General features: G+C 34.9%; 1 protein-coding gene across 19 annotated transcripts in view; it reads right to left on the bottom strand.

Moving 5' to 3' along the window:
- The window catches only part of DCC (DCC netrin 1 receptor), a 1,196,048-nt gene that overhangs the window by 307,724 nt on the left and 864,456 nt on the right, over positions 1 to 23,868 (bottom strand). For all 19 annotated transcript variants that reach the window (XM_512137.8, XM_063795721.1, XM_063795722.1 and 16 more), the window contains exons 10-12: positions 22,730 to 22,878; positions 20,201 to 20,339; positions 11,988 to 12,037 (exon numbers count right to left, since the gene is read on the bottom strand). In XM_512137.8, the coding sequence (XP_512137.2) occupies positions 11,988 to 12,037; positions 20,201 to 20,339; positions 22,730 to 22,878 (338 nt within the window). The remainder of the gene's footprint in view (positions 1 to 11,987; positions 12,038 to 20,200; positions 20,340 to 22,729; positions 22,879 to 23,868) is intronic.

Raw genomic sequence — 23,868 nt, 5'->3', positions numbered from 1 at the left:
CCTACTATTAACAAACTTCTCAATGTATCTGACAAATCCATTTGTATGCAACATACACTTTATACAAAATGCTAGGGAAACGTGAAGATGATGCTCTTAGATTCTGTCAGTTTTACATAGAGTTTTCCAGTAGACTGAGTAATGTTTTGAACAGCTTTGGAAAACTAATGGAGGCTATCATTTTCTATGTGAAAGAACAACATAATAAATGAAATAAGTGGGTTTCATTGTTGAGTGTTATTGAGTATATATATTAAGATTGCATGATGCTGGTGGACATTTGATGAGATTAAACTAAAATAACTTCAAGATAAAAACATATCAGATTCAGTTTAGTATCTAAAGAAGTTATATCTTAAAATATACTCAGACTGGCCAGACACGGTGGCTCACACCTGTAATCCCAGCACTATGGGAGGCTGAGGTGGGCAGATCACGAGGTCAGGAGATTGAGACCTTCCCAGCTAACATGGTGAAACTCCATCTCTATTAAAAATACAAAAAATTAGCCGGGGTGGTGGCACGCACCTGTATTCCAGCTACTCGGGAGGCTAAGGCAGGAGAATCACTTGAACCCAGGAGGCAGAGGTTGCACTGAGTCAAGATCACACCACTGCACTCCACCCTGGGTGACAGAGCGAGACTCTGCCTCAAAAAAAAAAAAAAAAAAAAAAATATATATATATATATACACACACACACACACACACACACAGTTACACTATTATCTGACAACATCTATTCTATACTTAACTAATATATATTTGGTTTAGTTTTATTTACTATTTAAGTTAATAATGACTGATTATAAAATGTATGCCCAGTTTTATGACTTGCATTTTCTCTGAATTTAATACAAATTTCCTAATGGTTGCAGAACTCTGTTGCTAAATAATTAGAGGTGGGTTTTTTTGTTTGTTTTTTGTTTTGTTGGTTTGTTTTTTTGGTCAACAACCCTTGAGGGATGAGGTAAGGCCCTTTTCAGTGATCTCAATTTTCCCATTTAAAACTTTTAATAACAAATATATTATATAACTTGGAATTGAAGAAAAGTCAGAATTACATTCAAAAATACCCTAAGTTTTTAAGCTTGTCTACTGAAGTTTATTGAGGTATCAGTTGTGCTCTCTTAAAAACCTGCTGTCCCGCTGATGTGCTTTTTAGGTCCCATGGGGAGAAATACATAGCTTGAGGTACAGAATCTTCCATGTAGGTTCACTACAGGAAAAAAACCGAAAAGTCAGGGAAATGTGTTATTTTGATTCCTCTTCTAGCTCTCCTTTCTCAGCACATTTTAGAACCAAAACTTTCAGTTTCCACCAACAGTTCTGATGTCTCCTAGCTGCTGATCTAGACCTTACCTTTGTCTGGGAAAAATTCCCACTGAGAACTTAAGCCACTTGAATGCAAGGCTTATTTTTGTATTCTGATTTGCATCCCTTCCCTTAGCATTGGGCCCTATCCGAAACATTGTGTCCAAATGACCAACAGCCCTGGCTGGGGCTCAAGTCCCTGTGCTGCTACTCAGCCCTTCTCTGTGTGACACTGGGGCATATTATCTCATCTCTCTAAGCCTCAGTGTTCTCTCTGTAAAATTGGGATAATAATGCAGCCCACTGACCTTACTACTTTTCTGTTATCCATCACCACTCTGCCCCATGCCCATTTTTTTCTTCCATAGGTAGCTTAGATCCATGGGTTTTCTTTTAAATCACTCCTTTGCAAAAACGATTAATCCCCCTGACCCGTTCTTCCCTGGAAAAACATCAAACTGAATAAAACCCAGCTATCTGCCTACCCCAAGCCAGCAACTGAGCAATCAACCATGGGGAGAAAAACAAACATGATTGTGTTGGTTAGTTTCACTTTAAATTCATGACAACCAGTCTCAAATGGTCAGTCCACAGTACTCAGCAATCATAATGTCATGTATATTATGACTTCTTTTCTACAATCTGAGATAACCATTTCCCACCTTTTTCCCTGTTTTGAAATCCTCAATACTTGTTCCTCCAAGCCTTCATACTCTGATGACCTTTACTTACACTTATCGTCTCTGCAGCTCAAATTGACTAATATATCAGCATCCAGACCTGTTCTCTCTGCCTTTGCTCAACTTACCAAGATTCAATTGTCTGTGCCCATTCATTTGTATACTGGATCCTGTGTGTTCTTGCCTCCTCAAAGGATTGCATTCCTGCAATTTTCTATTCTCTCTTCTGCATCATTGCTGTGTCTCTTTTACTGCTTTATTTCTAAAAGTTGTGGTTATCTCTCATGTTCAAAAATGAAACAACAAAAATAAATGAAACAAACAATAACACCTCCCTCAAGCCTACCACCTCCTAAAGACACTATCCATCTCTTCACTCCACTTCAGAGCAAAACTCCTCACAAATATAATCTATAGTCACTCTACTTAATCCCTTCATACTCTCTCTCGAATGTCATATCTCCCTCCCACAGTGGTCACCTTACTGACATGATTTACTGTATCTCTCATTAGTATGTGACATAGTTAACAGCTCCCACCTTTTGGAAACATTCTTCCCCACAATGACATCTGTGAAATCACCCTTCCTCTTTTTATCCCTGTCATATTCCTCCTCATCTGCCCAATCTCTAAATGTTAAGTATTCCAAGTTTCTGCCATATTTTTTCTAACTGTAGTCTCTCCCTAAGTGTTATCAATATGACAGTGACTCCTAAATTTATATCTCCTGGCATGACCTGTCATCAGAACTATTATCATATACCAAATTGTCTACATGATTGACATTCCTAATTGTATATTTAATAGCTATCTCGAATTCAAAATGTCCAAAAGTGATTGTTCCCTAAACCAAATCTTATCTCATTAAGTAGCTCCACAATCTGCTTACATTTTATAGCCAAAAATCTACTCTATATCCTTGATCTTGCTCTGCCTTCTGCCCTATAATCCAATAACCAATTTTGTTGGCTCTAGATCCAGCACAGACCCTGATTGTTTCTACTTCCCTCTCCATCACCTCCTATGACTCCTAGGTTCCTGCTACATGATCTCACATGGAGCACTTGGTTGTCTCTTAACTGGTCTTCCTGCTTCCTCTACGTTCCACCCCCTGATAATTTTCCCACAGAAGTCAGTGTAATTCTTAAAAAAGGTGAATCTGATTACTCTCCTTTCAAAATGCTTTTCATTGTCCATAGAATGAAATCCCAACTTTTACCACACCCTACAAAGCCCCGCCAGATCTGGCCGCAACCCAGCAATCCATCTTCTATTCTATTCTCATTTCAGCTTCACAGTCATGCAAAGATAGTTCCCTCCTTACTGCTTTTGCCCGAGTTGTTGGCATCACTTGAAATATGTTACTCTGAGTGTGCACAAAGCTGATCCTTTTCTATTCACGCCTCAGCTCATCTCCTTAAGAGTTCCTTCCCTGACAATCTGATTTAAATGAGGTCCTCAAATTCTATCGCATGACTGTTCTTGATTTTCTTCACAGAACTTACCACTCCCTTGTGTCAATTGTTAATTAATTTGTTTATAAGTCTATTTCCATGTATTAGAATATAAGTAAGCTCTAGAAAAGAAGGCATTTGATTGCTTTTGTTATAGCTTTTCTAGCAACAAGCACAGTTCAAAATTGGTATTTCAGAATTAGTTTTATAATATCTTATAGGATTATTAAAAGCAATAAATGAAATTCCGCTTTCATTGCTTAGCACATTGCCAGGCACAAAATACCTTTGGGAAAGGTTACTGCCATTATTACAGTTATAATTAGGTATTCATTGAATGTGTGTCTAGAATATTGACTACAATAGCTCATGTTAATGTGTTAAATCTTTCAATAAAGTGCTTGCATTTTAAAAGTTGTTTTATAATATAAATAACATTCAAAACTATACTACTGAATAAAGTTTTTGCACATGGGTGAATGGTTCAACATCTTTAAAATCAAATCACATAGTTAGCAACTGCTTTTACCTACTGGTAGGGCTGAACTTATTCATGTCTTCTAACTAATCAACCATTCCAACTATAAGGGCAACTTCCATGAACTAAATTAAAATCAGAGACCTTATCACTAGACCTAAGTTCATTTAATTTAAGCCCATTATTAAACCTCCCACTTTTCAAAAATGCATGACTTGAGGGAAATCTCATTAAACTTCATGGAAAGGCTAAAGTGAGCTTTGCCTTCAGAGCCAAGCAGAAATGGAGCCATTAGAAATGTGTGTGATGAAGTATAAATTATAAGGTCATATTAAAGTGAGGCTAGAACTCAAAAGAGAATGGTATTCTATCATATATTTTAATCTCTTTTTGTCAAAATCCTTTGTGCAAGTATACTCAATGGCAGTGACTGCAATAAATTGGAAAAGACAAAAATATAACATTCTCAAAACACAACAGAAAAATGATGTATTTTATGTATATGAAATATGAAAGATGAGAAAAGTCTAGAAAATGTTTTCCTAAGTCCTATTTACATTAATAAAAATTCATATTGACATGGAGATTTAATCATGTCTCTAACTTATTCAAATCTTCTAACAGATGTCACAGAAGGTTCTCAATATCCTATTCTAGTTATGCATAAATGTCCTTTATAACTATTCCTTGATTCACTTCTGCTTTCCATAAATTAATTTTTTCACTTAATATATATTATTATTTTAAATTAATTGAGATAAGAAGGTATTTTTGGAGGAAGATGAGGTTCTTCAATTTATGGAGTACATTGTTCTCATTTGTAACGTTATAATGACGTTAAGTAACTTTGACAGAGTTTTAAAGTTTGTATTTCATCTAAAATGTTTTTGTAGAAAAAACAATTGGCAAAAAAGCTGAGTTAAACAAATACTTCTCATAGCCTTTAATATCTCCAGTAGGAAACCTCACATATTTCTCACAATTTTTTAAGCCATAGAAACCTTGTTTCTTGGGAAAGTACCAAAGGCCGGGCATGGTGGGTCACGCCTGTAATCTTAGCATTTTGGGAGGCCGAGGCGGGCGGATCACGAGGTCAGGAATTCAAGACCAGCCTGGACAATATGGTGAAACCCTGTCTCTACTAAAAAAAAATAAAAAATTAGCCAGGCATGGTGGCACACGCCTGTAGTCCCAGCTACTCAGGAGGCTGAGACAGAAGAATTGCTTGAACCCAGAAGGCAGAGGTTGCAGTGAGCTGAGATCACACCACTGCACTGCAGCCTGGGTGACAGAGCAAGACTCCATTTCAAAAAAAAAAAAAAAAAGAAAAAGAAAAAAGAAAAAGGTAAGTATTCTCTCAAATAGACTTTAGGAAGGGCTGCTCTGAGAAAATGAGTGATAGTGTAATACAAAGATATGCTTTGAATTTGCAAATTTGCAGAGTATTCTCTTATTCAACTTAATTACAGAAAGCATTTAAGTTGGAATGATGCATTTATGTTGTTTAAAAACTAGTTATCCATTAATTGACTATTTTATTATTCCTCTAATTCATGGTTGATCTTTATTCATTGACTGTAATTTCACTGAAAAAAGGCGTAAACTGTTGAGTTTTTGGAACTTCAAAAAAAGTCTAAGAATCAATTTAGCAACTGGTCAGGAGCTCTGGTCTAAATTCTGATGGAATATGAGACAAAATTATGTCTTTTACAGTTTCTTTGGAACAATCCTATGTTTATGTTTCTGGTTTCCTCTTATTAAATATGACAGTTGGCTTTTTCAGCAGATTTTCTAAAAACAATTTATAAATGTGGAATTTTGGAACGGAAGTATTCTGAAAGCACTGGCAATAATGGGAAGTGAGGCATCTCTTCCTAGCCAATTAAAGCATCTGTCTGTATTCTTGACCACTGATTCATTAAATTTTTCATTTCTCTATAAGAAAGGGGATCTAAAATTGGAAAACTGTTTTATTTCTCAATTAAATGAAGCAAAAGGGAAATTAATTTTTTGATGAATTGGTTTCTTTGCTCATTTATAAAGTAAGGTGGGATACGAAAAGTAAAATAGTGGTTGCCAGGGATTCTGTAATTGGGTAGAACTCATCTTCCCAAACTAAAACTTAGTATCTATTCACCAATAACTCCCCATTTCCTCTCACATTCCCACATAAGGAATGTGATCCAGAATTTGCCTTCATGGAGCTCACAGTTGGGTAAGAAAACATGTGAAAGAACGTTCACTTTTCATCTAGCCACACTTAATCTGTTGCAGCCTTTCAAAGTTGACATTATTTTCTCATTGATAAAATGAGACGGCTGGATAGAGAATGTCTAAAATCTCGTGGCTTCAAACATCTATGACTGTGTGGGGAAATGGGGACTTACTGGTGAATAGATACTAAGTTTTAGTTTGGGAAGATGGAAAATATTCTAGAGATGGAAGCTGGTGATAGATGTACAACAATGTGAATGTACTTACCACATTTAAACTGCACATTTACAAATGCTTAAATTTGTATTTAATTTAAAAATTAAATTAAAAAATGGTAAATTTTATATAAAGTTGTTTTACCACAATAAAAAAGGATCTATTAAGTAAAAAGACAGGATGGAAGAGATCTGAAGATGAGTTCTACCCAAATTATAGACCAAACACAGTCTCATCCTTAAGGGAGTCTCACAGATTCTTACAAATTATCTGATTCTTATGTAATATAATCATTTATATCCAGTCTAGTCTTTCCTACAAATTCCAAACAGAAAGACTAGACTGTAAGAGCCCCCAGGAAATATTGCCTTCCTTACAATTATGCTCCTACTCCCCACCCTTCCTAAAACTTTCAATCATAGTTCCCTGGACATTATCTATGCTGAAAAATCACCATGTAATGAACAGATGAAGGAATCAATAACTAAAATAAATATAAGAGATCTACACCTACTTGAAATAAATGGATGGATAACTAGGGCAAATACTATGCTCAGGCAGAAATGCTCTGTGTTATGATTGAGGACAAGTGTCACTGTTAAGCTTGTGAGAGTCAACATTGTTGTATTTAAATTGTTCATTAATAAGCAAATGCTGGTTCTAGTTTATCTTTAAATAAATACAATCATCTGCAGTCTCATATATATCCTCTTTCTCTTCACCAAATCCATTTTTTAAACCTACTACATTTGTGAGGAGAGGGCTCAGAGCTCTGGGTCCAGGAACTCAGCAGCCAAAGTGTATTTTATAAAGGACTTAGGGAAACATGAAGAAGCATGTTTTTCCATGGGCTGCCTGAGGCCTATGACTCCATACAACACACAGGAGAGAAATGAACATTGACTAGAAGAATGGTGAAAGCAGAGAAGTGGGTCCAGACCCCTTTTCTAAAAGTATGTTTTCAGAGAGATTGTCACGCAGCAGGGAGGTGTGTGAACTGAAACCCCTTCTGAATAACCAAGAGAAGATAACCCCAATTTCAGAAAAAAAATACAAAACTGAATACACACATACACATACCCCAGACACAGAGGATCTGCAATTTAATATCATAACTCACATTTTTTCCATGCCTCCAGCTTTTCCCCATCTCCTCCCTTCCCACTAGGAGTCATATGCAAATGACTCACTCAGCCACCCACTTGGCTATGGACTTGGCTAATAAGAGAAGCATCACTAGCCCAATGACAGGGTATAGAGACTTCCATCAAAATCCAACAAGTTGCACCACATCCTCAAAAGCATGTCCTTCTGCAGTTATCCCATAATACACTTAGATTTCCTCTGTCTTGTTACACACAAACACAAACAAAGAATGTTAAAATATCTGTTAAAAATGATCAGTTTGCTTTGCAGAGTAGAAACTTGCTGTTCTCCTACTGTATAGTTTTTGCATAAAGGAAATCATATGATTGCTGAACTCAGGCTTGAGTTATTTAAGCATGCCAAGTTGTGCTGAAACAAGGGAGAGTGAGACACTTTAAGACGTAGGAAGGCACTAGAAACTTTTTCTTCGGTTGCTTTGAAGGCACCATGTACAATATCAGATTGTGAGTGACTGAGTACCAGCTTTTAGGAATGCAACAAAAAGACATTCACATAGATGCATCTGGTGTTCAAGAATAAGGATTTCAACAGCAGAGAGGTGTGAGGTGATATAATGAGAGGAATCCATCAATTTGCATTTAAAAATCTAAATCTGAACAATGATCTATGCCTCATAATATACTGGGGTTTTGGGGGGAAAGGGGAGTTAATACTTCATTCCTTGCAATCACTCTGTAGTGCTCAGTCAATATATATCTGAACTAGTGAGTTGACTGGTATACTGAAATTGATTTGTGTTTTCGCTAATTCTTTAATGGTAAAATGGTTGAGAAAAGGTATAATGGTTAGAAACACAGGCACAGATGTTTGAAGCCACAGGAGATTTTAGAGATTCTCTATCCAGCTCTCTCATTTTAAAATGAGAAAATAATGTCAACTTTGAAAGGTTCAACAGATTAAAGTGGCTAGAGGAACAGTGAATGTTCTTTCACGTTTTCCTACCCAACTGTGAGCTGCATGAAGGCAAATTCTAGATCACATTCCTTATTATGTATGACATTAAAACAGGTACAGAGTAAGTGTTGAATAAATAAAACTGAGACACGTGACTTTTCACAGGTTCAAAGAGTTAATAAAAGGACCCAAGCAACTTAAATTCTATCATCCTCTAAACATTATTACTCATCAGAACTTTTAGATTGAAACATAGGGAAGTATTAATATTTGTGTCCCAACATTAGCTCTCTGCATTCTGTAAATGTATCCTTTATGTTCCAGCCAACTAATTAAGTTGTAGCATGTATTTGAAATATATAATAATTGAATCAATAATAATTGAATAATCATCAAATTTCAAATTAAATTCTTAAGGAAATTATTCTTATAAAAAGTCTTCCTAATAAAACGTAACATTTTAAAGTCCATTTCATAAACCATTATCTTTTTCTGGAAAAGATACTATTTCTTGTAACAAAATTTTGTATGAGAAATAACCATCTCATTATGACCCAGTTTCACCTGACATGTAACATGTGTAAGTCAAGCCATTAGTACAACAAAAAAATTGTGTTCATAGTTAGCTTGTAGAAAAGGAATCTAATCTGTTCTGCTATTACAACTTTGTAAAAATATTCTACCATACTGGGTTTTCAAGAATGATACAGTAAGAGAATTTTGTTCTTGGTTCCATTATCTAGATGTGTAAAGACTTCTCTGCTTAATTATTATGGAACATGATTTCTGGGTCCAGTTGGCTTATGGGTGACCAAAACCTTAACGAGTACCTAGATTGTGATCATATGTCTTATAACAACCCCTCAGTTTTATGTACAGAGATCCTAATAATCTTTCTGCAAAAATGTTAGTTGCACCAAGTTATTTCATTTACTATCAATAAAAAAATCAATTGTGTTCTATATTTACAAATATGACATAGAATAAGTTTTCAAAGTGTGTTCTCTTCCATCTTAAAATCCCAAGTAAAATAAATTACGTAAAAAATTCATGAATTGAGCATGGTCACTCATGCCTGTAATCTCAGCACTTTGTGAGGCCAAGGTGGGAGGATAGCTTGAGGTCAGGACTTTGATACCAGCCTAGGGAACATAATGAGACCCTGTCTTTCAAAAAACACAAAAATGAATTAGCCAGTCATGGTGGTTGCGTGCCTGTAGTACCAGCTATGCTAGAGTCTGAGTCAAGAGGATCACTTGAGCCTAAGAGTTCAAGATTGCAGTAAGTCATGGTTGTGTCACTGCACTCCAACCTGGGCAACAAAGAAAGACCTTGTCTCTAAAAAATAAAAAAAAATAAAAACACCCTGGAATTCTGTTAGTATTAAAAAAGAACACATTATTTATTCAACTATAATGTTTCTTTTTAAATACAGTTTGTTCCTCGAAATGGTAACAGTCAGGGGTAAACATTAATATATTTTAAAACTTTTCATCTATTTCAAAGAAAAGACAAATATCAAAATAGAGTATTACATTTGCCTTTGTCTGAATCAATACACTGAGAATGCAAAAAGTGGTGTTTTGATCATCCAGTTTCTTTTCTGTTGAAAACAGTCTGAGATAAAAATTTATAATTCATAGTTTCTTAGAAGCTATGAAATAAGATCAGAGAGAGGAAAAGGAGAGAGGGAGTGTGACTTTCCAGTGCCTGGGCATACTATTTTCATTCTGAAAAGTGAATGAATAATTTAAACTTTCTAGCAGTGCAATGTTCCAGATATCAACTACAAGAGGATAGAAGTAGAAGTGTTTGTATTTGCTTGCTGCAAGCAAGCAAATTAGAGAAGAGTAGAAGCTGTGATATTTGTGTGTGTGTGTGTGTGTATATATGTGTGTGTGTGTGTATAATATATATAGTCAATTTTGCAATCCAGGAATTCCCTCTTCAGTAAAGTACATCCATATTCAAATACAGTTAGCATCGAGGGTCATTCAGTAATGCCTTATACACATTTCAGATGAAAACATTCATCTTTTCCTGGAGTACACTCTTAAAGGGTATGAACACACAAACACAAAATAGCTTGTATATCAATTTCTATATTCTGTCCTGGAGGAAAAATATAAAGTGAGTGAGGATTCTAACAATGATGAATTGTTAAACAAGAGACACTACAATATGTTTCCCAAGTTTCATTCATTAACAACATACAATAATTGTAAAAATCTACTTGACTTTGACTTGGCAATCTCTTAATTTAAGTGGCGCATCTCTAAAGCAGTGTTGTTGCAGATAAAAATGTCATTTGTAGGGTTATGTTAATTTTTGATTATTTTGCTTTAGCTCATTTTTTCCACTAAGTTTAGTTATTTTCTTCTAATTTTATGTTTGCTTTAATAGTTCTTATCCAACATATTGCCTAAAAGTATAAGAGAATAATGCATTCACTTGCTTCAAAAGATAAATTCATTTGACTGAGACAAATCCAATTAACATCACAAGATATGGCTTCCTCATAGATTTTTTACAAAATATGACAAGGCATTTGCACATGGAATGAAGGAATCACTATCAAGTCAGATTCATCGCATACATTTTACTATTACTTTCTCATGATAAGTCAATAAGGAAGATAGTAATTCTTAGGATACTTAAACACAGAAAGAGGTTTGCTAAGGTTGAAAACTTTGCTAAGACCAAATAGTTATGGAAAGAGAAAGCTAGATTTAAAACCCAGAGTATGACTTTGTCTAAGACCTGTATCATTTCTCTGCTGTCTCCCAGAGCTTAGAAATCATTTAGGCCAATTTCCTCACATGAGAAGTACCTAACTGGGGGTCCAAGCATAGTGGCCAGGTGGTGACAGGGTCAAACCAGGTGAATCCTCATTTGTTATACTCTACTAGGTGGCCTTGGCTTATTTCCAACCCTGAGTCACTTGAAATAATGACATGTTTCTAGAAAACTGACCTCTGGCATTAGGCTACTTCAGCAATACTAGCCTAAGTTGAGCTCTTTTGGAAGTCATAGCAACATTCCAGGCCAGGAAAGTTCTAACAACTAGGTAACATCGCTACATAAATATAACTGTATTGAAGTTCAAGAATGGCCTTCAATGACTACATTTATAAAGGAAGAATGGGGATGATGATGAAATATTCAATTCTAAGTAATGTGTTAGGAAACAGTCTTTCTTTCTCCTAATTATTTAAATTTCCTCATCTAGCGCATCATCATTGCTATATGATAGACTGGTGAATATAGACGAAGCAGATGTCTTTGTTTCCTTATGGAATAGCCTTTGGCCACTAAAACATTCACAAAATCAATGTTTGTTTAATATTTGTAAATCAAAATATTTGTTTAGAAGTAGACAAATATTTCATTTAATTTACTTAAGTCTGACGGAAGAGGATGTGGGATCAATGTCACTTGCTGTGTTGTTCCAGAACATTTCTGCACATGGAAGCCACTATCCTGTACTCAAGACAGCAGTTGGGTGAGTGAAGGTTATACATGATAGGTAATCTTGATAGGTAATGGAGTAGTGAACATTTAGCCAACTTACTCTTGAATTGACCACTTCCAGGGAGACGTTCTGAGGCGGGGCACTTGGCACTAAAAGGAATCAAACAAATTGTCACAGTTACTGCCAAAATCTTGAAAGAAAAATACCACCTGTCTAGTAAAAAGAGAGTGTGGTTTTGTTTATATAGTTTATAATGATAATTAGGTAGGTTAACCGAGGTAGTACTTCAAAAATTTTTGGAGAGATGAAAAATAACTGTATTTGTCTATGTTTTTTTTCTCATTTCGCTAGCCAGTTAACTTACCAATGTAGGGAGCCCCCAAAACTGTTATGCAAGAGAACACGGGCAGTGATACCAAACACCACCATTTAATTACAGCCCTCTTGTGATAACTTTCCCAGAGAAACCAATAAAAACACACAGGAGATTTCTTAGAGTAGTTTTAAAGGCTTAAGATATTGCACATTTCAGAATCTGCATAATTTTATGATAAAATATGTCATTCTAATGGTCACCCAGGTTTCTTAATCCCTGTAATGCAAACTTTATTAGCTCTTAAAAAGTGAAAAGAAGAAATACTTCTCAGTTCTTTTAGCTGTGTAAAATTAAACCTTATGTGATAAATACAAGCAGGTTGCAAATGGCACTTGATGAGTCAATTCTATTAGCAAAGCAGCAGTATATTTTTCTTTGTAGAGTTTCTAGGTACAGTATTTTGTTTTTCTTGCCTACATTTTTATTTAACTACTCCTTTATAGAAGGAAGAACATATACAACTCTCTTTTAATACTTATAATAAATATTTACTCTACCAAAAAAGTGAATATTCTATCATGTGAGTAATTTAAAAACAACCACTTATTGAATGGCTTTTATGTGTCAGGAACTACTCTAGATGTCTGGGATGAAAAATAAATGAAATAAAGCTTTTTGCCCCATAATAGGAATAGAAGTAGCATTCAATAAATTGTTAACACACATAAATCTATAAAGTGAGTAGTCCCTATCCTTGTTCCTCACAAATAGATGAGTTTAACAGAAAAGTTCTCAGGCATTTTCAAGAATCTAAGGGCCATTTTTGACATCTTTCCCCTTCTTTTACTAGAATTTGGAAAAAAATCTATGTTTTTCTATAGAGTACTTACATCTGACCATGAATTTATTTATGCCATACTCTGAATTTATCTTCTAAATAGTAATTATCATGAAGACATGATGTGTCACTGATTAATCTTTTATCTTCCAAACTGACATTCAATTAATATTTACTGAATTAATGATTGAATGAGCAAATGAGTACTTACTTATATAGTTCTAGACCTTTCTGGGAATAACAGAAAATGAAATCTTTTTTTTTTTATTTTGATTTTGAACTTCTGATCTTAGTGCCTGATGAAGGTTGCAGCCAGTGTAGTTTCTGACAAAATGCTCATCTGCTTGTTTTTCATGAATTAACTCAGCAAGTATTCTTTCAAAAATATTCCACAATTTATAAAATGTTATTTAATTTTTTGAGGTTCTTATTCTGATTTTAAAATTAAATACAGAATGTAATCCCAATAAGGAAAAAGATATTTATTCATTTTGATGTTGTATCACCAGTATCAGGAAGAGTTGAAGGCACATGGTGTACACTCAGTAAATAGTTGCTGAATAAATATATTAATAGAAAGTTTATAAATTATAATAAAAATGGTTCCATATTCAGGGTTTGGTCCCAAGTTTTGTTTTGTAAATTTATTTTTAAGTTAAAGTATAAATTGTACTTGTATTATTATTTATTCTATTCTAAATGTTATAATTATTGACATAAAAATTACAATTTAGTTTTTTAAATTGAAGTACCATTTGTAGAATAAAATAACATGCTCTATATCATATAATTTCACAAACTTCCAAAAATGTTATCCTTTAAAAGCAAAGTTTGGAAATAATGTCTTAATATTAAGTGATATTCAGTCACTTCTTTTTTTTTTTTTTTTTTTTTTGAGATGGAGTCTCGCTCTGTCACCCAGGCTGGAGGGCAGTGGCACGATCTCAGCTCACTGCAATCTTCGTCTCCTGGGTTCACACCATTCTCCTGCCTCAGCCTCCCAAGTAGCTGGGACTACAGGCGCCCACCACCACGCCCAGTTAACTTTTGCATTTTTAGTAGAGACGGGGTTTCACCATGTTGGTCAGGCTGGTCTCAAACTCCTGACCTCGTGATCCACCCGCCTCGGCCTCCCACAGTGCTGGGATTACAGGAGTGAGCCACTACACCCGGCCGAGTCACTTCTTAAACATGAAAGAATATTTCTAGTTTATATTTAATGTTGTAATACTGACATGTCATGCTATATGTTTCTAATAATATTACACTCACTTTTTGATCAATTAGTATCCAAACATAATATCAATTACTAACTGAATTTTTGATAGATAATTGAATTTTGGAAGAAAGAGAAGGTAACATTTATCATGTGTTCTGTTGTAGGTACTGTTCTAGCTGATATGCAACCCTTAAATGTCACTTTCATTTGAGTTTACAAGTGGCATTTAACTCCTTATTTCTAGAAAGCCAAGAAAACTTTAAGAGGATAGATATATATGTGTTCTTTTTTCTGTAGCTACCACAATTTTATAAGCATCAGGGCTGTTTTCTGTATTAAGAATTGAAAGGCAGGCTGGGCATGGTGGCTCACACCTGTAATCCCAGCACTTTGGGAGCCTGAGGGAGGTGGCTCACTTGAGGTCAGGAGTTCGAGACCAGGTTGGCAAATATGGTGAAACTCTATCTCTATTAAAAATACAAAAATTAGCCGGCGTGTGGGTACACTCATGCAGTCCCAGCTACTCCAGAGGTTGAGGCAGGAGAATCACTTGAACCTGGGAGGCGGAGGCTGCAGTGAGCTGAGGTTGTGCCACTGCACTCCACCCTGGGCAAGAGAGTGAGACTCTGTCTCAAAAAAAAAACAAAACAAAACAAGAATTGAAAGGCGATACAATACAATTCTGCTAAAAGTCCTTTTGTAATGGTATGGAGGTAGTTTTTCTGTATTTTTTTACAGTGCACATTTCTTCTCTAACTTTCCACTGATAGCACACTGGCTATTGTTGTCATGTCAGGGAGGAGAGTAGAGAATTTTTTCTACAGTATTTTTAGTTATCAGTTCCTACTCCCTCCTTCTCACTATCAATTTCCATATTATTTGGAGATAGATAGCTACAATAGATGCTAGGGCTAGGTGAAAGTGAAGAGAATCCATATCGATTGTTCTTTTCTATATTTGTCTTCCCAAGACGCTTCTTGTTTCATGAGGCAGAAGTGAAAGAACACTTTTCTCTTCAAAATGTCAAATAATTTATTATTTATAATAAATAGGTCCATTCAAGCCAATCAGAGGTGGGGCTGGAAACTTCCCTCAATATGGAGAAGGATGTTGGCTTGAAACTCATGGAGATGAGGTATTTTGTAGGACAGATCAAGTCCCCATAATTGTAAATGAGTCTCCCAAGGCACAGGCACTTCAATTCCTCCCCTCAGCAAATGTATGCTGCCATGTACACAGAATTTATAGACCAAAATAATTCTAATTTATTTTGAGACAGAATCTCTCTCTGTTGCCCAGGCTGGAATGCAGTGGTGTGATCTAGGCTCACTGCAACCTCCGCCTCCCAGGTACAAGTGATTCTCCTGCCTCAGCCTTCCGAGTAGCTGGGGTAACAGGTGTGCACCACCATACCTGGCTAACTTTTACATTTTTATTGGAGACAGAATTTCACTATGTTGGCCAGACTGTTCTCGAACTTCTGGCCTCAAGTGATCTACCCACCTCAGCTTCCCAAAGTTCTGGGATTACAAGTGTAATTACTGCCCAGCAGTAATTCATATTTATTTTATATTTATTTTATTTTATTTTATTTTTGAGACAGAGTCTCGCTCTGTCACCCAGGCTGGAGTGCAGAGGCACGATCTCGGCTCACTGCAAGCTCCACCTCCTGGGTTCACGCCATTCTCCTGCCTCAGCCTCCCGAGTAGCTGGGACTACAGGCGCCCGCCACCACGCCCGGCTAATTCTTTGGTATTTTTAGTAGAGAGTGGGTTTCACCATGTTAGCCAGGATGCTTTAGATCTCCTGACCTTGTGATCTGCCCGCCTGGGCCTCCCACAGTGCTGGGATTACAAGAGTGAGCCACCATGCCTGGCCAGTAATTCATATTTAATTATAAGCATTTTCCTTTAAAGGCACTTATCATAGAATAAAAGAAACATGTTTCCACAATGAATCTTGCCTCTGAATTTACCAGCTTATGTGGTCTGGCTCTGCTGCTTACCACCTGTTGTGAACTCTTTCTGACTTAGTTTTGTCATCTGTAAAGTAGGGAAAATTATAGTAGTATTGTGAGGATGAAAGGTAAAGGCAAAGTACTTGGATCAGGGCCTTCCATTAGTAAGTATTCAAGAAATATTAATAACATTCATAAAAATAATAAGCACATTCTTATGTTGCCTATGAAATCAGGTCCTTCTGCATTTGGACACAGGACAAGCTGGCATGGAAACTTTCAATGGCTCATTCATTCATAACAGCTCTTAGTGACTTACCTATGCCAACTAGTACAAAAGACAGTATTTTGGAACAAATTGGCAAAATTATTTAATGACCATATGCTGTATAATCTCAGTGTGTGAAAAAAATGGCTCATTGTAAACCAATGGTTTTCTGGGTGGAGGAATTTGAATAAAAAATAAGGTTTCTACTCAGAAAATAAAGCCGAGCTAAATTAGAGATGACAGCTCATCTGGACAAAGATCTTTACAAGCATCCCAGTAGAACAGGGAAAAAAAACATAAAGTAATGAAATTGGAAGAAATGTATTTACACTTAACTTTTGCTTTTTAAAAAAATTTTCTATGCCTCAATATATTTTTTATGGTAAGACTCCTGATATGAAAATAATTATTATGTTCACTATAATACAGATGCATTTAGACACAGTCATATATTAAATTAATATATCAAATTAGTTCCACAAATGGGAAATCCTAAAGATAAGCCTTTGCATACAGAAATTTGCACAGTTTTGACTGAGCTGTCTAATTAATTCAATAAATATTTACTCAGGAAGAAAACAGAGATGAATATAACAGCATACCTCATATTTAGGGGCATGTAATATTAATATAACGAGAAAAAGTGAAGTACACATTGGTAGAGATAATGTTTATTAAACACTTAAATGTCATACACTTTGTTAGATGTTTACACAGATCAGCCCATTTAATTTTCACAACATCCACCTGTTACAACATACACAAAGTTAACAAAGAAGAGTGCTCCATGACTGAAGACTGGGAAGCAGGTGACTATTAAATGTGATTAAATACAACTCAATGTGATATATGACCTCAGCATGAACAGCTTCAGGACAGAGGAGGAGACATAAGATTGAAGTACACAGAAAGGAACTGGATAATAAGGAAATGAAAGCCAAGAGCCACAGATTTGTGTTGGACATTAAAAGAGATGAGTTGATTGTAAAAATGAATGCAAATGAGGTCACGGTGTCCACTCTAAGAAGCTTATAAAGTCCTTGCTATCTCCTTTCAGTGCATTTGAGAGAGAGAATTTGGTGTCCTTTGCACAGTGACGTTTATTGGGGTTAGGGTCACGAAATTCTTTTTTTATACTGACAGACACTTTCTAAGTCCTAAACATTGTAACACTTCCAGAAGATAATTCTTGGACTAATGAATAATAATCTATCTTTCTCATTTATGACATTTAAAACCAAAGTGGAGAATCAGGCCACAGTATTACAGTTCAGAGTGAATGAAATCTACATAAATTATGTAAAACATTCACTTTCATTTGTTTTTCTTTTATTTTTATAATTATAAGTTGTGAAGTAATTTATTCTACCAATAAATATTCTGTTCTGTCTTCAATAACAGAATTGGATGGATGGGCATAAGAATTACATTAAAAATGATACCAAAGTGGTATTACATATAAAATACATTTTAAAGTTGAATTTGCAAATGAGCATTATTCCTGTGTTCTCTTTGTACTGTCCTTAATAATATGCATGCCCTTCCTCATTTCACTGATATTGTGTGAAATGTACACCCAGGTACTTTCCCAGAATAAACAATGATAGATGTCAAGAAATCACAAGCTAAAGTCATTTTTTAATTAAAAAGATAAATAATTTATAGAATTAAACACACCAAATGGAAACTGTTACTGAAAAGAGCTAGCTTGCGGCCTTTTTTAATATTCACAAGGGCCTATCGCTACATTTCTGCACCTGCCTGAGTTTTCATTGGCCCCACATCATATACTTTGATGTATTTTATTTTCACTTTTTATACAATGTCCCAACCTTTCATGATCATCTAGCAGTTAGCTTTCTAGTTTCCCCTGGCCATTATTTTGTCAAATTTATTCTCTTTATTAAGATTTGTTCCTCTCTTTTATGGCATTCAAAAACAGGTCTAGCCTGGGCAACAAAGTGAGACCCTGCCTCTGCAAAAAATAAAAATATTAGCTGGGTGCTGTGGCCTATGCCTGTAGTTCCAGCTACTCGGGAGGCTTTGGCAGGAAAATCCCTTGAGGCTGGGTGCAGTGGCTCACGCTTGTAATCCCAGCACTATGTGAGGCCAAGGCGGTTGGATCACTTGAGGTCAGGAGTTCCAGACCAGCCTGCTCAGCATGGTGAAACTCTGTCTCTACTAAAAATACAAAAACTAGCCAGGGGTGGTGGCATGCACCTGTAATCCCAGGTACTCAGGAGGCTGGGGGCAGGAGAATCGCTTAAACCCGAGAGGTGGAGGTTGCAGTGAGCTGAGACTGCACCACTGCATGCCAACCTGGGTGACAGAGCGAGACTCCGTTTCCAAAAAAGGAAAAGAAAAGAAAAGCCCTTGAGCCCAGGAACAAAGGGGTAGTGAAGCCCAATTGAGTCACTGCACTTCTTGTCTCAAATGTTTGTGTTTGTGTCTATTCTTCCATTTAGTAGGCAACATACACATTTCTCATGCTCAATTTTAATACTTTAAATTTTAATATCAGCTTATTTGGCCTAATTCCTTTTGATATATTTTCTAATTAAGAGGTAAATATAGGGGGATTGTCTATCATTTACACCTTTAATCATCTGCACACTTTTAGATGGGGGAATAAAACATGCCAATCAAAATCAATCCACACATGCACGAATGTGTATTAGAAAATGTAAAGAAATAAAAAATACACAAAATAATTTTAGCTCTTAGACAATAGTCACATTTTGAGGCTTACCTATTAGTATATACTGACTCAAGAGTATATATATATATATGTATATATATATGTATACACATATATGTGTATACATATGTATATACGTATGTATACACATATATGTGTATACATATATATGTGTATACATATGTATATACGTATATATGTATATATACGTATATACATATATGTGTATATATATGTATACACACATATATGTATATACGTATATACATATATATGTGTATATATGTATATACGTATATACATATATGTGTATATATATGTATATACGTATATACATATATGTGTATATATATGTATATACGTATATACATATATGTGTGTATATATGTATATACGTATATACATATATGTGTGTATATATGTATATACGTATATACATATATGTGTGTATATATGTATATACGTATATACATATATGTGTGTATATATGTATATACGTATATACATATATATGTGTGTATATATGTATATATGTATATACATATATATTTATTTAATTTGGAGAAAGGGTCTTACTCTGTTGCCCAGGCTGGAGTGCAATAGAACGATCACGGCTTACTGCAGTCTTGAACTCCCAGGCTCAAGTGATCCTCCATACTAAGCCTCCCAAGTAGCTGGGATCGCAGGTGCATGCCACCATATCCAGTTAATTAAAAAAAAAAAAAAAACATTTACAGAGATAGGGTCTCACTATGTTGTTCAGGTGGGTCTTGAACTCCTAGGCTCAACTCATCCTCCTGCCTCAGTCTCTTAAAGTGCTAGGATTACCTGTGTGAACTACCACACCCAGCTGGGAGTATATATCTTGATAGAAAGTTTACATTTAACTGTAATAGTCCATAAAATTTTAGTCAGGAAGCCTTGAAAATGGAATATATGATATATGTGCAATATTATGTCATTATTGTCAATATTATGTCAAATATGTAAAAGGAGTTTCACTGTTTTTAACTTACCGTCAGAAAGTGTAACCACTGTTATATCATCAGTAGAGACGCCCGGACCATAGCGATTATAAGCTAAGAATCGAAGACTATATTCGGTGAATTTTTTCAGGCCTTCCAGTTTATAAGATAGTCCATCAACCTCTATATTCTGGAGACATAAAACACCAAAACTGTTATCAAGGAAGCACATTAAAGTAGAAATGGCACTCATTCTGTGCAATCAGTGAATTGGACATTTGACTCTTACAAACTACACTCCAGCCTTCTAATGAGCTATAAAACCTACCTTGTGACACAGACTCCCCCACTAAAAACCAACTAATCTGTAGACTCCTTGTTAAAACAGCACATGCTATTTTTACAGTCATTAAGTTCCAATTTGTTTAACACTACTCAATATACTGAATGGTTTGGGTTATTCTACCCACACCTAAACCCTCACAGGCAGAAGGCAGCTTATAACACCATGGGAACAGAGATTTTCTCCTGTACCCAAAATGGAATAATTCACCAAGAAATAATAGATTTTGTGCTTCTCTTGCTGAAATATACCCACAGCTCTTGAAACTGTCAGACACTTTGCCACAATTTTTATCTCCCAAAATGCTGTTAGATTGGTTGAAATTATTTGAACCTCTCATGGCTGCAGTAAATGAGATACTGGAGGTGAAGGTCACTGAGGAATCAGATCTTCACACTCACATCTATGTTGGATGATGCTGGTTTTGAATTTATTTATTAAATTGGTTGGCAAAATGCATTGAAGAGCTAAAATATATAGAAAGGCAGATAAAACAGAAAGTTGAAAAAACAAGAGCAAAAAATAGCTTGAAGATAGCAAGAAAAAAATACAATCCATGATTACATAGGAGGAGCTCTTGTAATGCTTATCTTATAATATAATTTGGGACTGGGCTTGAGCTGTTTTTGATATAAAATATTTCTTATTTTTAAGTAGAAATTCTGATCATGCAGTTTATGTGAAAGCAGGAAGGCCTTTCTATGCTTGACAAGCTTCACAACAAATAATAAGAACTCCCATATCCTGAGGCCAATTTTTGATTTAACTATTGAATATATACATGTCTGTATATATTTTCCTACATGAAGTTGAGAATCTGGAAGTAAATACCTCAACAGTCATACATATATATGCATTATATATATGTATACATGTATTATATATGTATACATATATGTATTACAATACATATATGTATTATATATTATACATAGATATGTATTATATACATATAGATGTATAGATATGTATTATATATAATACATACATGTATATATACATAGATATGTATTATATATAATACATACATGTATATATACATAGATATGTATTATATATAATACATGTATATACATAGATATGTATTATAATACAAACACGTATATGTAATACATATACATTATATATTATATATACTATATATTACACATACATATACACATATGTATATATACATATATACATATATGTGTTACAATACATATATGTATATATGTGCTATAATACATATATGGTATATATGTATATGTATAACACACATATATATACACACATATGTATCATGTATGTATACATATATGATACATATATGTATCATGTATGTATATGTATATATGTATTATATGTATATGTATACATGTATATGTATTATGCTTATATATGTATTATACGTGTATAATACATATATACGTATATATGTATTATACATGTATAATACATATATACGTATATGTATTATACATGTATAATACATATACGTATATATGTATTATACATGTATAATACATATATACGTATATATGTATTATACATGTATTATATAGGTATACATATGATATATACACATATATATGAAACTCAGAAATTCTATTTTAACATATGTGTGTGCATGTATCACCAAATAGAATTTTTCAGTTTCATGTGTCTCCCTAAAGACCTTTTTACTTTTAGTTTACCTGAACAATTAATTTGCTTCTTTTCAGGTGTCTATGCTAACCATTGGGTAGGAGCAAAATGTAAGGAGAAGGAGACTAGGCTTCTCAGAGTAAGTTCTTCTGAAAACATTAAAAAATGATAGGACACATCCTGATGATGGAAGGGAGTTAGATATAAATGTATTAGAATGAAAAAAGCAGTTTGGCAAACGCCATTGACTAGGAGGGCAATCACCCCTTAGTCTAAGGAATAAAAATTCAAATGCCTTCCACGACCAGGTGAGTTAATACAAATCTGGTTGCCCACACATGCCAGGCCACTGCAGACTCAAACAAAAAATTGGTATCCTTTCTATTGACTTCACTTTATTGCCCATTTACCTCTTACCACCAGAATTTCATTAAATTGTGTAAAGTTTCCAATAACAAGTGCTTTAAAACTAATCAGCTTTTCAATGAATGTGTTAACGCTGGGCTGTATCAAGAGCTTGCGGGTCTTTTCCTATTTCTCCAGCCCTAGAGCTATCCAATGGATGGAAACATCCAACAGATGGAAGCAGTGTGGTCCATTCCTTCACCTACCTGTTCTTTTCCTGTGGACACCTCAGTGCAGAACAATCTGTAACCTTGGACTGGACCGTTTGCATAGGCAGGGGGTTCCCAGGTAATAAGAATTGAGGTAGGTGAGGTAGATACAGCTTGCAGGTTTTCTACTGGCCCTGGAACTTGCACTGTATAAAAAAAAAAATAAAGAAAGAAAAGTGATTAGGATAAGTGGGTTTTCTTTCTCAAAACAAACAAAATTACATTTTTACAGTTCAATAAAATTCTAGGAGTATGTATTTTAGAATAATATAGAATAAGAATATAAAAATATTAACTCTGGAAACTTTAGAATCGCTTCATTTTAAAATTCATAAGAAAGCTTACATTAACCAAAACTGCCTATTTTATTTTACATTTAGAGAAACTGGTAAAGGAGTACAAGTGACTAAGATAATGGCAGCAAAGAGTGGGATTGTGAATCTAAATTCTTAGTCTGAAAAATTTGCCACTATGCCACTATGTCTTTGCCTGCACATGGCTAATAACTGCAGAAGGAAAAGAGAAAGTACATTTGGAGTACTTGTATATTATGGTTCTACTTATAATTAAAATAGGTCGCACAGCTATGGATAATTTACCACATTGTCTTTCTTTAAGTCAGAGTTTTAAAATCTTGCCTGATTCTGGGTTCATTAAATGAATTTTAGTGTTCCATTTTCAATCCCACTTTTTAGTATTACATTTTCTCTTATTATTGTTACTTAAGAAGGATAAATAACTTGTCTGCTAATGAAATTAGACAGCACAGATCCACAAGCGTTTACCTAAAACACTTTTTTTTTTTTTTTTCCAGAAACAGAGTCTTGCTCTGTTTCTCAGGCTGGAGTGCAGTGGCATGATCACATCTCACTGCAACCTTGAACTCCTGGGGTCAAGCAATCCTCCTGTCTCAGCTTCCTGAATAGGTAGGACTACAAGCATGCACCATCCTGGCCAGCTATTTTTTTATTTTTATTTTTTGTAGATACTGGGTCTCACTATGTTGCCCAGGACAGTCTTGAACTCCTGGCAAGCGATCCTCCTGCCTTGGTATCCCAAAGTGCTGGGATTACAGGTGTGAGACACCACACCCAGCCCAGGTATCTTAAGATTTTGAAACTTTTAGATTTTAGAAA

The sequence above is a fragment of the Pan troglodytes genome, chromosome 17 (assembly GCF_028858775.2).
Source record: "Pan troglodytes isolate AG18354 chromosome 17, NHGRI_mPanTro3-v2.0_pri, whole genome shotgun sequence".
In the NCBI taxonomy this organism is placed as follows: Eukaryota; Metazoa; Chordata; class Mammalia; order Primates; family Hominidae; genus Pan; species Pan troglodytes.
The sequence above is the reverse complement of the archived record's forward strand: the minus strand, read 5'-3'. Positions and strand labels throughout refer to the sequence as shown.